General features: G+C 42.3%; 1 protein-coding gene across 5 annotated transcripts; it reads left to right on the forward strand.

The window, feature by feature from the left end:
- Positions 1 to 228: 228 nt before the first annotated feature.
- LOC133443708 (mannose-binding protein C-like) lies at positions 229 to 13,351 on the forward strand. 5 transcript variants are annotated; one of them, XM_061720876.1, is made up of 6 exons: positions 235 to 282; positions 430 to 455; positions 731 to 859; positions 2,175 to 2,309; positions 9,467 to 9,532; positions 10,753 to 13,351. In XM_061720876.1, the coding sequence occupies exons 3-6, from the start codon at positions 769 to 771 to the stop codon at positions 11,130 to 11,132; spliced, it is 672 nt and encodes a 223-aa protein (XP_061576860.1). In that variant the 5' UTR covers positions 235 to 282; positions 430 to 455; positions 731 to 768; the 3' UTR covers positions 11,133 to 13,351. The 5 variants fall into 5 exon arrangements, with proteins under 5 accessions (XP_061576857.1, XP_061576860.1, XP_061576856.1 ...); XM_061720872.1 differs by having other exon boundaries at positions 2,175 to 2,315; positions 10,753 to 13,350; XM_061720873.1 differs by lacking the exon at positions 430 to 455 and having other exon boundaries at positions 229 to 282; positions 2,175 to 2,315; positions 10,753 to 13,350.
- Positions 13,352 to 13,668: the final 317 nt, after the last annotated feature.

Consider the following 13,668-nt stretch of genomic DNA (forward strand, 5'->3'; position numbering starts at 1 on the left):
AAGAAATTTAACATAAAAATTTCCAATGCAAATCTGGAATGACAAATAAAGTCTGTCTATATCTAAGTCTAGGTCTAAGAACAAACACACTCTCTTTCACTGCAGCGTCTTGGCTTTTAGACCATGTTTAGATTGTTTCTCCCTCGCTCTCTTTTCCCCTCTGTAGCTGTGTTTACACTCGGCTGGATCTCTGATCCGTCATGTGACTCAATTGTTTTCTTCATCACTTCTTTGGATACAGCAGAGGAGCAGAACGTCCTGGAGAAAATTCCTGTTTGCGCTGTGAGTCTTTTTGCTTTCTAGACTTAGATATCTGAAACCAATTTATCACCTCGAAACGACTTAAGAATAAATGTATAAATCAATAATATTAAAAACTGAATTTGTGCATAGAACAGTCCTTTATTTCTGATAATTTGTCCTCCTCAGAAGGATCCTCGGAAAAATAAACCTGGGTGGGTTCTCTGAGGAAACTTTAGCGGATTCTTGAGGCGGGTTGAATCCTGGAACTTGAGAAAATCTTGCAACATACGTCGTGCATCAGGGCATCGAGGTCGTCTCAGTGTTGCAGCAGTAAAATTCCTGATGTGTTATTGCAAAGTTTTAAAATAAAAACCACGTGGACGTTGCTTACACTCTCATTGTCACTTACTGTATATATTTCTTAGTTATAGTTTTATTGAAACAGTTTATAAAAACTGTAAATACAAAAATGTCTGTTTCTTTTTAGTTTTTGTTTTTAACAGCGTTCCAGCCTAGACTGAGGGGATGAGGTCTTGTCTTCTGCTTTGTGTCCTGTGCCTGATGGTTGCTAAAGGCCTTTCCACGTCACCATGTGTGTGTAATGATGGACCTCCAGGTTAATATCACTGGTTTGTTTTGACTTCACAACTTTTTGTCAAGGTTTGACATTCCCCCCAGCTTTCAGTTTCTGTCTTGCCCCGCCTGTGTCCCATCTGCCTTGATTGTCTGCACCTGTGTCTCGTCATGTCTCGTTATCCCCTGAGTATATCTGGTCTTGTCATTCCCTTGTTCCCTGTCGGACCGTACTGTTTGTTCCCCATGTTTCCTGCCACGTTTTGTTCCTCAAGTTTTTTGATCCCTTTTTAGTTTGTCTTGATCCTGCCCAGCAGCGCCTTGTTTTCGCCTTTTTTTTGGAAATAAATCCTGTTTTTTGCCAACTCCTGCCTCCCGCCTCCTGCTCTCCCTGCGTTTGGGTCCACACCTTACCCCAGACGGGACACCTTTACCCCAACTCTGATCATGCATTGAGTTGAACATGATGGGTTTTCAACTGTGGAAAAAGAGACCTCAGTAGTTTGTTTTCTTTTTACTGGAAATTACAAATTTTACTGTCATATCTACAGAAACAATGCAAGACTGTTGATAGATTTGATGTTTAACCTTGCATGTCTTGCCATTTGTTTGCCAGTGTCTATATGACTTTGTAGAGGTGTGTACAGCTTACAACAGAGTACAATATTAACATGATTATTTTTTACCACATTGGATAAGAAAAGAAAAAAAAACCTGAGTAACACTGCAGTTCCCAAGATTGAAAGGGTTTTTTGATGTCTTAACGGTGTGGTCTTTCAGGATGGGGGAGATCACGAGCCTGTTTATTTTATCTTTGCTTCTTTTTATTTAGCTATATGATTTTATAGAAAAACGGCTCTGTTTGTTGGCTGTCTGGATGTGAAGGTGACTTCCCATGGGCTTTGGAAGACCTGGCTAAATGCAGAATTGTCCGTTGTTATTGAGGGTTGGTGTTGTTAAGAGTATGTGATGTACAACAGGAGGCAGATACAGAAATTACTCTTTTTGACTGTTTCCTCTTCTTTTGGGTGTGTTTCCTTCTTTTTTTCCTCTGTGATGGATAATGTTTTGTTCTGGATGGTTTATTTCTAAAGGGTCAATAATGGACTTTTTAAAATGTAAAATCTCTTATCACAGTTTGAATGCAGCATTTTTGTTTAGTTCAAACATGTCATCACACACCTTTTCTGTTTTTACATTTGGTAACATGAATTATCCATTCTTGTCTTCATTCAGTATTATTTTGCTCCGTTTCTACTTTCTTACTTTCCAAACTACCGGTGGTCTTTATTTTTGTATGTGTACAAAGACATGGCAGATGCAGTTCTTCTGATATTTTTTGTTTGTGTGGGTGTTAGGATCACCTGGACCTAGTGGACCACCTGGAGCCCCTGGATTCCCTGGAATCCATGGAAAGCCTGGAAGCGATGGAAGGCCTGGATTCTCTGGAATACCTGGAGCCCCTGGACCACCTGGACCAGTTATAATGTGTGGTAGAGGTGATTCTTTATTTTTTACACAACTGTCCTAGGAATCTGATTTCTGATAATATGAAAATTATAAGATACTATGTGTCATTGCTATTTATTGTTCAGCTGTAGTACAATATACAAGTACATGTCAGATCTCAACGGGGGATTAATACAGTTTTATGGAATTGTATTCTTAGTACGCTGAATATGCAGCTTACATTCGCTAGAAAAAGAGTTTTTAATGATTTTACGTTGTTGAAATACAATCGCAGATCAAGTCTGGCATCAATTATTGTTAAGTGCAGAGGCAGTTATGATAAAAATATATCCAGGAGTAAAAAGATCTGATGGATCTGTTGTAGCGGTCTGAAGGATATCCTGTACGTTTGTAGGATCTCCTCTTGCGTTCTGTGTTGCTGAATCACTGTGTTGTGAAGAGGATGCTCAGGGTTGTCCATGATCTTCTTCATTTTGTAAAGTATCCTCCTTTGCACAATCATCTCCAGCGGTTCCCGAACAGAACCAGCATTCTTTATCAGTTTGTTTAGGTTTTTTAAGTCACTCCGATGTTGCTCCACCAACACATGACTGCATGTGTGATTGCATTCTCTTCAAAGAAGACATACATCTTGCTGCAAACCCCAAAGGAACTTCACTTCCTTAAGAGGCTCTGTTAAGTCCTCTGTACGTTCATATAAACAGGATTGGTGTTGTATCTTCAGTCCAGTCTGCTGTCCAGGTGAACACCGATGTACCTATACTTCTCCACCACCTCCACTTCTACACCCATGTTGGAAAAACTATTCATCTTAATCCTGACTCTCCTAAAATCAGTAATAATTCCCTCTTGCCTTGTTCACATTCAAGATGAAATGATTGTTCCCACACTATGCCACAAAACAGTCCATCAGTACTCTGAACTCATTCTCTTTTCCATCACTGATACAATCCAAAACTGCAGTCATCCATTGTTTCTGCAGATGATAAGGCTCTGATTTGTACTCCAAAACTGAGCCGTACAGCGTGAAGAGGAATGGTGAGAGGACAGTTCCCTGTGGTGCTCCTGTGCTGCTGACCACCTGGTCAGACAAACAACCATTCAGTCTCATACACTGTGGCCTGTTTGTCAGGTAGTCTGTAATCTAGGTGATTGTGGAGGCATCCACCTGTGTCTTCTGGAGTTGTTTACGTAGTAATGCAAGCTGGATGGTGTTAAAAGCACTGGAGAAATCAAAGAACATGATCCTCACAGCGCTGCCTGTTTTGTCCGGAACCCCCCTGGTCTAAAATATTCTTCCATGCACCTCACTTTGGTCTTGGTTGCAACAGATAGTTTATTTATTTATTTATTTTTGGCTACAATTACATCCAGCACTGAAGCAGGATGAAGAAGGATGTATCCATCTGAACTATAATAATATATTAAATGTAATCCCTCTGTTCAAGTGTCATGTTCTATTCAATTCAATTCAATTCAATTCAATTTTATATAACAGAAGTTGTCTCTAAGTGCTATCCAGAAACCTAGAACATGACCTCCGAGCAATTATTACATAAAACATGGCAGGTAAAATCTCCCTGAGTGGGTGGAAAACCTTAAGCCAAATAGTGGCAAGAAAAACTCCCCTTTAGGAGGGAAGAAACCTGGACCAGGACTTGGATCAGCTGGGCAGAGCAGGAAAAGAGAGAACAGACACAGAGAATGAAGAACAGAGAGAGGAGAGACACAATGTCTAACTGGGGCACTACAGGGATGACTATATAAGCAGATGTACCCAGCACTGATGTGGTTAGAGGGGGTGGGGTCTGCAGTTGAGGATATCAGCAGACATCCACCAGATATCCACACAGACAGGTGGAAGCAGCAGTGGGATGATCAGAGGGGGGGACTGCAGATCAGCATGCAGCTCCTGAAGCTCCGGCCTGCAAACGTGCACAAAAGAGAAGCAGACCAGCACAACAAACTATAAGAATGATGGACAACAATGATGGCCATGAAATACTTCTAATTAATAACTGAGAAAGGAAAGAGAAGGAGGGGTGATGGTCACCGCTCAGTGGATCATGTTGGTGTCCCCCTGCAGCGTAGGCCTATAGCATTATACACTAATGGCCCTTTTGCACTGGTCCCGCTTCACCTCGGTTCTACCCGCCACAGCCCCGTCTTGCCCTTTTGCACTAGGGCTGAGACCAGTACTCGAGTTGTAAAAAAAAATCAGGGGGGATGGTGGATTTTATCATATGGGGACAGATAATTTGTGCTCATTACAAATAATATAATATATTACAAATAATAGCATTGACCAAAACACCTGCAGGAATGACATAGCAGCAGTTAAATGCAGCCTTCTGTAAGCTTTAAATATCCACTGGGCTTGCATCAAATACATCAAAACACAAAAATAAAAAACAGTTTTCTGAACTTATCAATATGACTCTGTCCTTCAGAGTAAAATGGTTCACTGCAAAAACTCAAAATAAGAATATTTGTCCTATTTCTAGTTAAAATGTCTCATTTTAGTAAAAAATCTTATTACACTTAAAACAAGACTCATCACTGGAAAAAACAACAATTTTCACCTGTTTCAAGTAGATTTTCTCTTGAAATAAGTAGAAAAATCTGCCAGGGGAACAATATTTTTTTTGCTTGTAATGAGAAGATAAATCTTGTCCCACTAGCAGATTTTTCTACTTATTTCAAGTGAAAATTTACTTGAAACAGGTGAAAATTGTCAAATAAGTTATTTTTCTGGTGTTATTTTTCTGGTGATGACTCTAAATGTTGAAATAGCACTAAAACCACATTCATTGATGAAATGACATAAGGGATGGAAAGGGGGGATGGCAGTTTTACAGGGGGGATGATTTTTACTGTTTTTATTTCAAGGGGGATGCCATCCCCCCTCATCCCCCCTCAACTCCAGTACTGGCTGAGACGGGTAGAGCCGCTCCAAGCCGATACTATTTCTGTAACCATTCGAGCGAGGTTCTATCCGGGCTGAGCCGGGACTATTTCTGACGTCACCACACTGTGCGCCACTGATTGGTCGGGGGACGGGGCCGTCATCAAACTACAGGCCCCTGATTGGTCGGGGGGCGGGGCCGTCAAACGTTTGAATCAGGAAGCGGGAGTCAGCGCGAGAGCGACCCGCGGCTCGCGGCGATTTTATTATAAAGCGCAAAACGTCTTGTTGGTGATCCAACTCTGAGGTGCAGATGTTCATAAACCTGGTGGCTGACGAGAGAATTAAAAAGGGATGTAGACTGGCTGTTTTACTCTCAGCCGCTCGCGGCTCCAGCTGATTTCTGATCAGCACCGACATGAACAAAGCGGTTGCGCAATCGAGTACGTCACAGCAGCTTCCCCCCAACCTGCCCACTTCTCATCTGGCTGTGGAAAAACAAACGGGGACAAACGAGTAGAGGCGTGACGAGCCGAGTCGGGCTCAGTAAGTCCGAGTGCAAAAGTGCCATAATGGGGCCCGTTCATCGCTGCTTGCAGCTTTAATTTATGTTTTAATTGTGTCTTGCCGCTTTTAATGTTGATGTAAAGAACTTTGATTTACATTATGTTAAATTGTGCTCTACAAATAAACTTAAAACTTACATGCACAGAAATCGGTACAAACCTATATCATGTCGCAACTTAAAGAAAAGTCTCTTGGCGCCATGGCCGAAACCGAACAGGAAGTCGGCCATTTTTAGTTAATCATGTCATTTTGGCGAAATTTATGCCATTTCTTCAGCCGCCTCTTCGCCCGAACCGTAACGTGCACCCAGGTGTGTTATACATCAAAATGTGCGTCTCCATCCTGCGACGACGCGCATTACTTTTCTCAGTCAAAAGCGTTACCGTGGCGACGATAGATGCCAAGTACCTGACCTTCATTGGCATGAATTAGCCCCGCCCCTTCTTCTGATTGGTCGATATGTGATAGTTCCTATTTTCTGCCATAACTTTTGAATGGTTTGACATAAAGAGTCGTGGGGGGTCCTTGAACATAATTGGTCTAAATTAGCCCCGCCCCTTCTTCTGATTGGTCTATATCTGATAGTTCCTACTTTCTCCCGTAACTTTTGAATGGTTTGATATAGAGAGCCGTGGCTGGTGTCATCCGCTAAATGTCCAGGCCTGAAGAATCTACATGCAAGTCATACAAGCTTCCACTGCAGCCTGAACGTGCACAAGGGTGCGAGGGCCCGTTCATTGCTGCTTGCAGCTTTAATTTATGTTTTAATTAGGGCCCGAGCACCTTCAGTGCGAAGGCCCTATTGTATCTGTAGGAATTTTTTTTCTTTCGTTCTTCTGACGAAAGGAGGGCCTTTTTGCCCCCCTAAACGTGCCCAAAAAGTCACCAAATTTTTCATGCAAGTCAGGCCTGGCGAAAAATTTGATATTTAATGGTTTACATTAATGGGCGTGGCAAAATGGCTCAACAGCGCCCCCTTGAAAACTTTGTGCCTCAAGCCCCACGATACGGTTTGACGTACATGCACGAAAATCGGTACACACCTGTATCATGGCACAACTGAAAGAAAAGTCTCTTGGCGTCATGCCCTAAACCGAACAGGAAGTTGGCCATTTTGAATTAGTCGTGTCATTTTGGCGAAAATTATGCCATTCCTTCCAAAGTTAATTCAGCCCGAACCGTAACGTGCACCCAGGTGTGTTATACATCAAAATGTGCGTCTCCATCCTGCGACAACACGCATTACTTTTCTCTTTCAAAAGCGTTACCGTGGCGGCGCTAGACGCCAAAAAGCGCGTCCACCCTTCATCTGATTGGTTCGACAGAAAAAACTTTGCGCCTCAAGCCCCACAATACGGTTTGACGTACATGAACGAAAATCGCTACACACCTGTATCATGTCGCAACTAAAAGAAAAGTCTCTTGGCGCCATGGCCGAAACCTAACAGGAAGTCGGCCATTTTGAACATTCTGAATTAATCGCGTAATTTTGGAGCAATATATGCCATTCCTTCGAGAATCAATTCAGCCCGAACCGTATTGTGAACCCAGATGTGTTATACATCAAAATGTGCGTCTCCATCCTGCGACTACACGCATTACTTTTCTCTTTCAAAATTGTTACCGTGGCGACGCTAGACGCCAACAAGCGCACCCCCCCTTCATCTGATTGGTCCATATTTGATAGTTCCCCAAAAGGCACCAAATTTGGCATGCAAGCCAGGCCTGGCGATAAATTTGATATTTCATGGTTTGCATTAATGGCCGTGGCAAAATGGCTCAACAACGCCCCCTGGAAAACTTTGTGCCTCAAGCCCCACAATACGGTTTGACGTACATGCACGAAAATCGCTACACACCTGTATCATGGCACAACTTAAAGAAAAGTCTCTTGGAGCCATGGCCGAAACCGAACAGGATGTCGGCCATTTTGAATAAATTGTGTCATTTTGGCGAAATTTATGCCATTCCTTCGGAAGTTAATTCAGCCCGAACCGTAACGTGCACCCAAGTGTGTTATACATCAAAATGTGCGTCTACATCCTGCGACTACCCGCATTACTTTTCTCTTTCAAAAGTGTTACCGTGGCGACGCTAGACGCCAAAAGGCGCGCCCCCCCTTCATGTGATTGGTCCATATTTGATAGTTCTCCAAAAGTCACCAAATTTTGCATGCAAGCCAGGCTTGGCGATAAATTTGATATTTCATGGTTTGCATTAATGGGCGTGGCCTAACGGCTCAACAGCGCCCCCTAGAATAATTTTATCTTCCATAACATTGGAATGGTTTGACATAGAGAGTCCTGGGTGGTGTCATCAGATTCTTTATGGAGTCCTTGACCTTCATTGGCCAGAATTAGCCCCCCCTCTTCTGATTGGTTGTCCCTTTTTTCTGCTATAACTTTTGAATGGTTTGACATAGGAAGTCGTGGGTGGTGTCATGGGACTCTGTAGTGAATTCTTAAGCTTCGTTGGCCTTAATTAGCCCCCCCCCTTCTTCTGATTGGTTGTCCCGATTTTCTGCTATAACTTTGGAATGGTTTGACATAGAGAGTCGTGGGTGGTGTCATCAGATTCTGTATGGAGTCCTTGACCTTCATTGGCCTGAATTAGCCCCGCCCCTTCTTCTGATTACAAATCAGGAAAAAAAAGTTCCAGACATTTTATCGCTATGTTGGTCTCTCCTAACCCAGTAAGTCAAAGTGAAAGGAATAGCTGAGACATAGCTCAGCCAGGAAATTGCAGTCTTTGGTGCCAGAGGTCGGGAGTTCGAGCCTTGCTGTATGCCAAAATTTTTGTCAGCAATTTTTGTGTTTTTTTACATCAATATGTGCGTCTCTGTCCTGCGACGACGCACATTACTTTTCTCTTTCAAAAGTGTTACCGTGGCGACGCTAGACGCGAAAAAGCGCTTGTCCCTTTCATCTGATTGGTCCATATTTGATAGTTCTCCAAAAGTCACCAAATTTTGCATGCAAGCCAGGCCTGGTGATAAATTTGATATTTCATGGTTTGCATTAATGGCCGTTGCCTAACGGCTCAACAGCGCCCCCTAGAAAACTATTCTCTGCCATAACTTTTGAATGGTTTGACATAAAGAGTCGTGGGTGGTGTCATGGGACTCGGTATTGAGTCCTTGACCTTCATTGGCCTGAATTAGCCCCGCCCCTTCTTCTGATTGGTTGTCCCGATTTTCTGCCATAACTTTTGAATGGTTTGAAATAGAGAGTCGTGGGTGGTGTCATCATACTCTGTATGGAGTCCTTGACCTTCATTGGCCTGAATTAGCCCTGCCCCTTTTTCTGATTGGTTCTTCCTTTTTTCTGCTATAACTTTTGAATGGTTTGGCATAGAGAGTCGTGGGTGGTGTCATTTCTGATATGCTTATGGGGGGCGGTGGACGTGAGTGCGAGGGCCCGTTCATCGCTGCTTGCAGCTTTAATTGTGTCTTGCCGCTTTTAATGTTGATGTAAAGAACTTTGATTTACCTTGTGTTTAATTGTGCTCTACAAATAAACTTGCCTTGTCTAATAAATGATGTGTGATTTTGGCTCAGTTGTTTTTTATCTCCTAAACCATTGACAGCAGTGTTTTTTGGATGAAAGCATCAGCTAAATATAATCTAATGCCTTACAGTCTTTAAAAACCTTTTACTTTTAAAATTGCACATTTTGTATTAGTTTAGTACCTGTTCTTTGTTTCCTCCAGATGTCTTTGGAGCTATTGCACAGGATGTTGACACACTGATGAAGACCACTGCTAAGTTTGAACTGGGTAAGTATCCCACCAAAAGACTATGGGCCAAATCCACAAAGAATAGTTTGCGCCCGCAAATAGCGCCCGCAATTTGCCCCGCTTTACAGGCCCGCTTTACTGTAATACAGGCTCAGCCTGTATTACAAATCATCAAGACACTGTGCGAAGAGCCCCGCTCCCCCTCCTCCCTCCGTGCTACTCAAGGATGATTTATGGTTCCGCGTTAAATCGACGCAGAGCACTGTACGGGCTGGCGCACCGTACAGTGCGCGTCGCCGCGTACCCTACGGCGTAGGCTCTGCGTCGATTTAACGCGGACCATTATTTAGGCATAATTAGGCTTAACTAGTGTGTGCGTATGTGACAGACGCGCATGGGACGATTGTGAAATACGGAATAAACGGTTTTATATCAGCGCTATTTTATTATAAGTCTGATATATGTTGTGATATGTGATGACATTATTAAGCTGTTAAACACACACATTCTAGATTTATATGTTTATATGGTGGAATTGTTATAAGCAGCCCCTTACTGTATGGATGAATCCTGAGCTCCTGTTATTTTTATTTTTAAATCCGAGATAAGTCCACAACCCCACTTGATCTGACTGTGTACAGTCATGTCTGACTATAGATTTCACCCTTAATATCATTCAGTATCACACAGGCTTGAATGACATTGAATAGAGAGAGAAACAGAGAGATGGGGAGTGAGGAGTGAGTTTGCGTTGCAGTTTAATACAAGCTTCTGAAAGACGGTATTTGCTCCACTATGTTTGCGTGTGGCAAATAGCGCTGGCCTTTGTGAATTAGGCGCTTTTTGCAATGAGGCTTATTTGCATAGAAAGGGGGCAATTTTGCGCCGAATGTATGAATATTACCTAATTTACATGCATGCAAATGGCACAGGCGCACCATGACGCTATTTGCTTGGCAGCGCAGTTTGTGGAGCAATTCGCCCTTTGCGGGTGCTTTGTGAATTAGACGCTCTCTTTTTGTCTCATTTGCACCGGTTTAGCGGCCGCAAAAGCCGCGCAATCCTTTTGTGGATTTGGCCCTATATGTTTTAAGATTTTATAAAGTAAAATCATACAGATAAGGAACATTTCTGTAACATGAACATTATTGCTTTATGTTGGTATTTCTTAGATATACATATATTATTATTTTGTCCACATTATATAGATATGAATGAAAATTCAACATTTTTGTTTCTGTGTTGTTTCTCTATTTCAGCTGCAAATTTTGACTTTACACGGAGGGTTGGGCAGAAATACTTTGTGTCCAACAAACTCAGAGGCTCCTTCCAGGAGGCCGTCGAGTTCTGCTCTCAACAAGGTTTAGAGCTGGCTTTACCCCACAAGGACCAGGAGAACCGCATCCTGACTCAGCTGTTTGGTGACGTGGCTAACGTAGCCTGGATCAACGTCAACAATAGGGCAGTGGCAAACTTTCAATCTGACATGAAAAACCAGCGTCTCACCTTCACCAACTGGGAAGGAGGACAACCAGATGAATCCATCCAGGATACTGGCTGCACCACGCTGCTAGACAATGGCTACTGGCGAGTGACGCGCGACTGCTCCCTGAACGCTTACATCATCTGTCAAATATAGACCCCCATGGAGTAACGTTAAGGACACAAATCTTACTTTTCACATATTCCTTTTATTGTACGGTATTCATTGTAGAGTCGTACAAAGAGGTCTGTAAGAAGTGTTCCAGAAATGAAACCAGTTTAATCAAGTGAGACTGCTGATCAGCACATTTAACTACACGTAACCAATGAAAAATAACCATTAAATCAACACGGGTGAAGGAATGGAAATGATGTTTGTTGTACCCTCTTTTACTTATTTTCTTTATTTGGATAATACATGGAAAGCTCTTTATTAAAACCATAAGTACGTTTTCCTCAAAAATCCATCACACTGAATCCGCGATCACCCTGTGATCACATCGCAAAGATGTTTGTTGCTGTTACAAGTTTAATTTCAAGGAAAACATTGATGTTGGACAAGATTAAGATAATTTAGTCAGAAATGAAAGTGGGTATTCTGGAAAAATCCCCTGCCTCCAAAATCCTCCAGAAACATCTGTGAATATCATTACGATGAACCCATCTGTGGGCAGTAATTTGTTTTATGCGTATGAACATTTATGACTTACACTTGAATGACAAGAAAAAAAATGTTATTTCATTTTCACACATATTAAATTTGAAAAATGATTTGCCACAACTTGAATCCAAAGTAAACCTATGAGGTTTCTTTGTGTTATGTTAATAAACATCAATGGGTGCTCGGTTGTTAGGTGCTAAGATGCAGATGATATTAAAAAAAAGATAATGCTATAGGCCTACGCTGCAGGGGGACTCCGACATGATCCACTGTGCCCATCACGCCTCCTTCTCTTTCCTTCCTCAGTTAATAATAAGAAGTATCTCATCACCATCATTGTTCTCCATTGTTCTTGTAGTTTGTTGTGTCGGTCTGCTACCTCCTTTTCTCTTATGGACATGTTTGCAGGCCGGAGCTTCAGGAGTTGCATGGTGACCTGCAGTCCCACCCTCTGATCATCCCACTGCTTGCTTCCACCTGTCTGTGTGGATGCTTTGTAGACGCCTGCTGAAATCCTGACCTGCAGCCCCCCCCTCTGACCACCTCAGTGTCTGCTGTCTACATCTGCTTATATAGTCATCCCTGTACTGCAGTAGTTAGGCATTGTGTCTCTGTCTCTCCTCACTCTGTTCTTCATTGATCATAACATTCTTCTCAGCAGACTGGAAAAGTGGGTGGGACTTACCGGCACTGTGCTTCAATGGTTTAAATCTTACTTACAAGATAGGGCCTTTTTTGTGTCAATAGGAAACCATGAGTCTAAGAGAACCAAGATCACATGTGGGGTTCCTCAAGGGTCCATTGTCAGACCACTTCTATTCAACATCTACAGTATATGCTACCCCTAGCTCAGATTATGGAACATCACAACATTTCCTACCATACTTATGCCGATGACACACAGCTTTATATTTCAGTGTCACCACATGACTACAGCCCCCTGATCTCATTGAGTAACTGTATTCACCAAATCAATGAGTGGATGTGCCAGAATTTTCTCCAGCTAAATGCAGAAAAGACAGAGGTGATAATTTTTGGCCCTAAAAATGAAAGGGAAAAGATCAGCGCTCACCTTGGCTCCATGTCATTGACAGCTACGAATCAAGCCAGAAATCTTGGTGTAATTATTGACTCAGACCTGAACTTCAACAGCCATCTAAAGTTTATCACCAAATCTGCCTATTACCACCTAAAAAACATTGCTAGAATTAAGGGTAATATGTCTAAACACGACATGGAAAAACTTATTCATGCATTCATTTTCAGTAGGTTGGATTATTGCAATGGCATCTTTACAGGCCTTAACAAGAAATCAATCAGGCAGCTGCAGCTGATCCAGAACGCTGCCGCCAGAGTCCTTACAAACACCAGGAAACTGGACCACATTACACCAGTCATGAAATCACTACACTGGCTTCCAGTGAGTCAAAGGATAGAGTTTAAAATCTTACTGCTGGTCTACAAAGACCTGAATGGTCTTGGACCAAAATACATGCTGGATCTGTTAGTTCCTATGACGCTCCCAGACCCCTGAGGTTCATCTGGATCTGGTTTGTTGTGGTTCCAGAACCAGAACCAAGCAAGGTGAGGCAGCGTTCAGTTATTCTGCTCCTCACCGGTGGAACAAACTTCCTGTAGACCTGAGGTCTGCTCCAACTGTCAGCTCCTTCAAATCAGGGTTAAAAACATTACTGTCTACTGAAGTGTACTCTTAAATTAAACCTGCTGTACTCTACTGCCCTTATTTTTTTTTTTTTTTTATTTATTTTATTTTTTTTTTAACAGCTTGTGCTTTTTATTATTTTACTTCTTTTCTTATTCTTACCTATTTGTTATTATGTCTTGCCGCTTTTAATGTCAATGTAAAGCACTCTGAATTACCTTGTGTTGAATTGTGCTATATAAATAAATTTGCCTTGCCTTGCCTTGCCATTGTCTTTTCCTGCTCTGCCCAGCTGGCAGCCGGCAAGAGGGTCCCATCTTATGATCCAGATCCTGATGGAGGTTTCTTCTTCTGTAATAATTGCTCAAG

The sequence above is a fragment of the Cololabis saira genome, chromosome 5 (genome assembly GCF_033807715.1).
Source record: "Cololabis saira isolate AMF1-May2022 chromosome 5, fColSai1.1, whole genome shotgun sequence".
NCBI lineage: Eukaryota > Metazoa > Chordata > Actinopteri > Beloniformes > Belonidae > Cololabis > Cololabis saira.

Bases quoted from the DNA above. Each gene is read 5' to 3' on its own strand.
- LOC133443708 (XM_061720873.1), top strand. From the start codon at position 769: ATGAGGTCTTGTCTTCTGCTTTGTGTCCTGTGCCTGATGGTTGCTAAA. The intron at 860-2,174 runs GTTAATATCACT...TGTGGGTGTTAG, and splicing joins GTGTAATGATGGACCTCCAG to GATCACCTGGACCTAGTGGA. The intron at 2,316-9,466 runs GTGATTCTTTAT...TGTTTCCTCCAG, and splicing joins AGTTATAATGTGTGGTAGAG to ATGTCTTTGGAGCTATTGCA.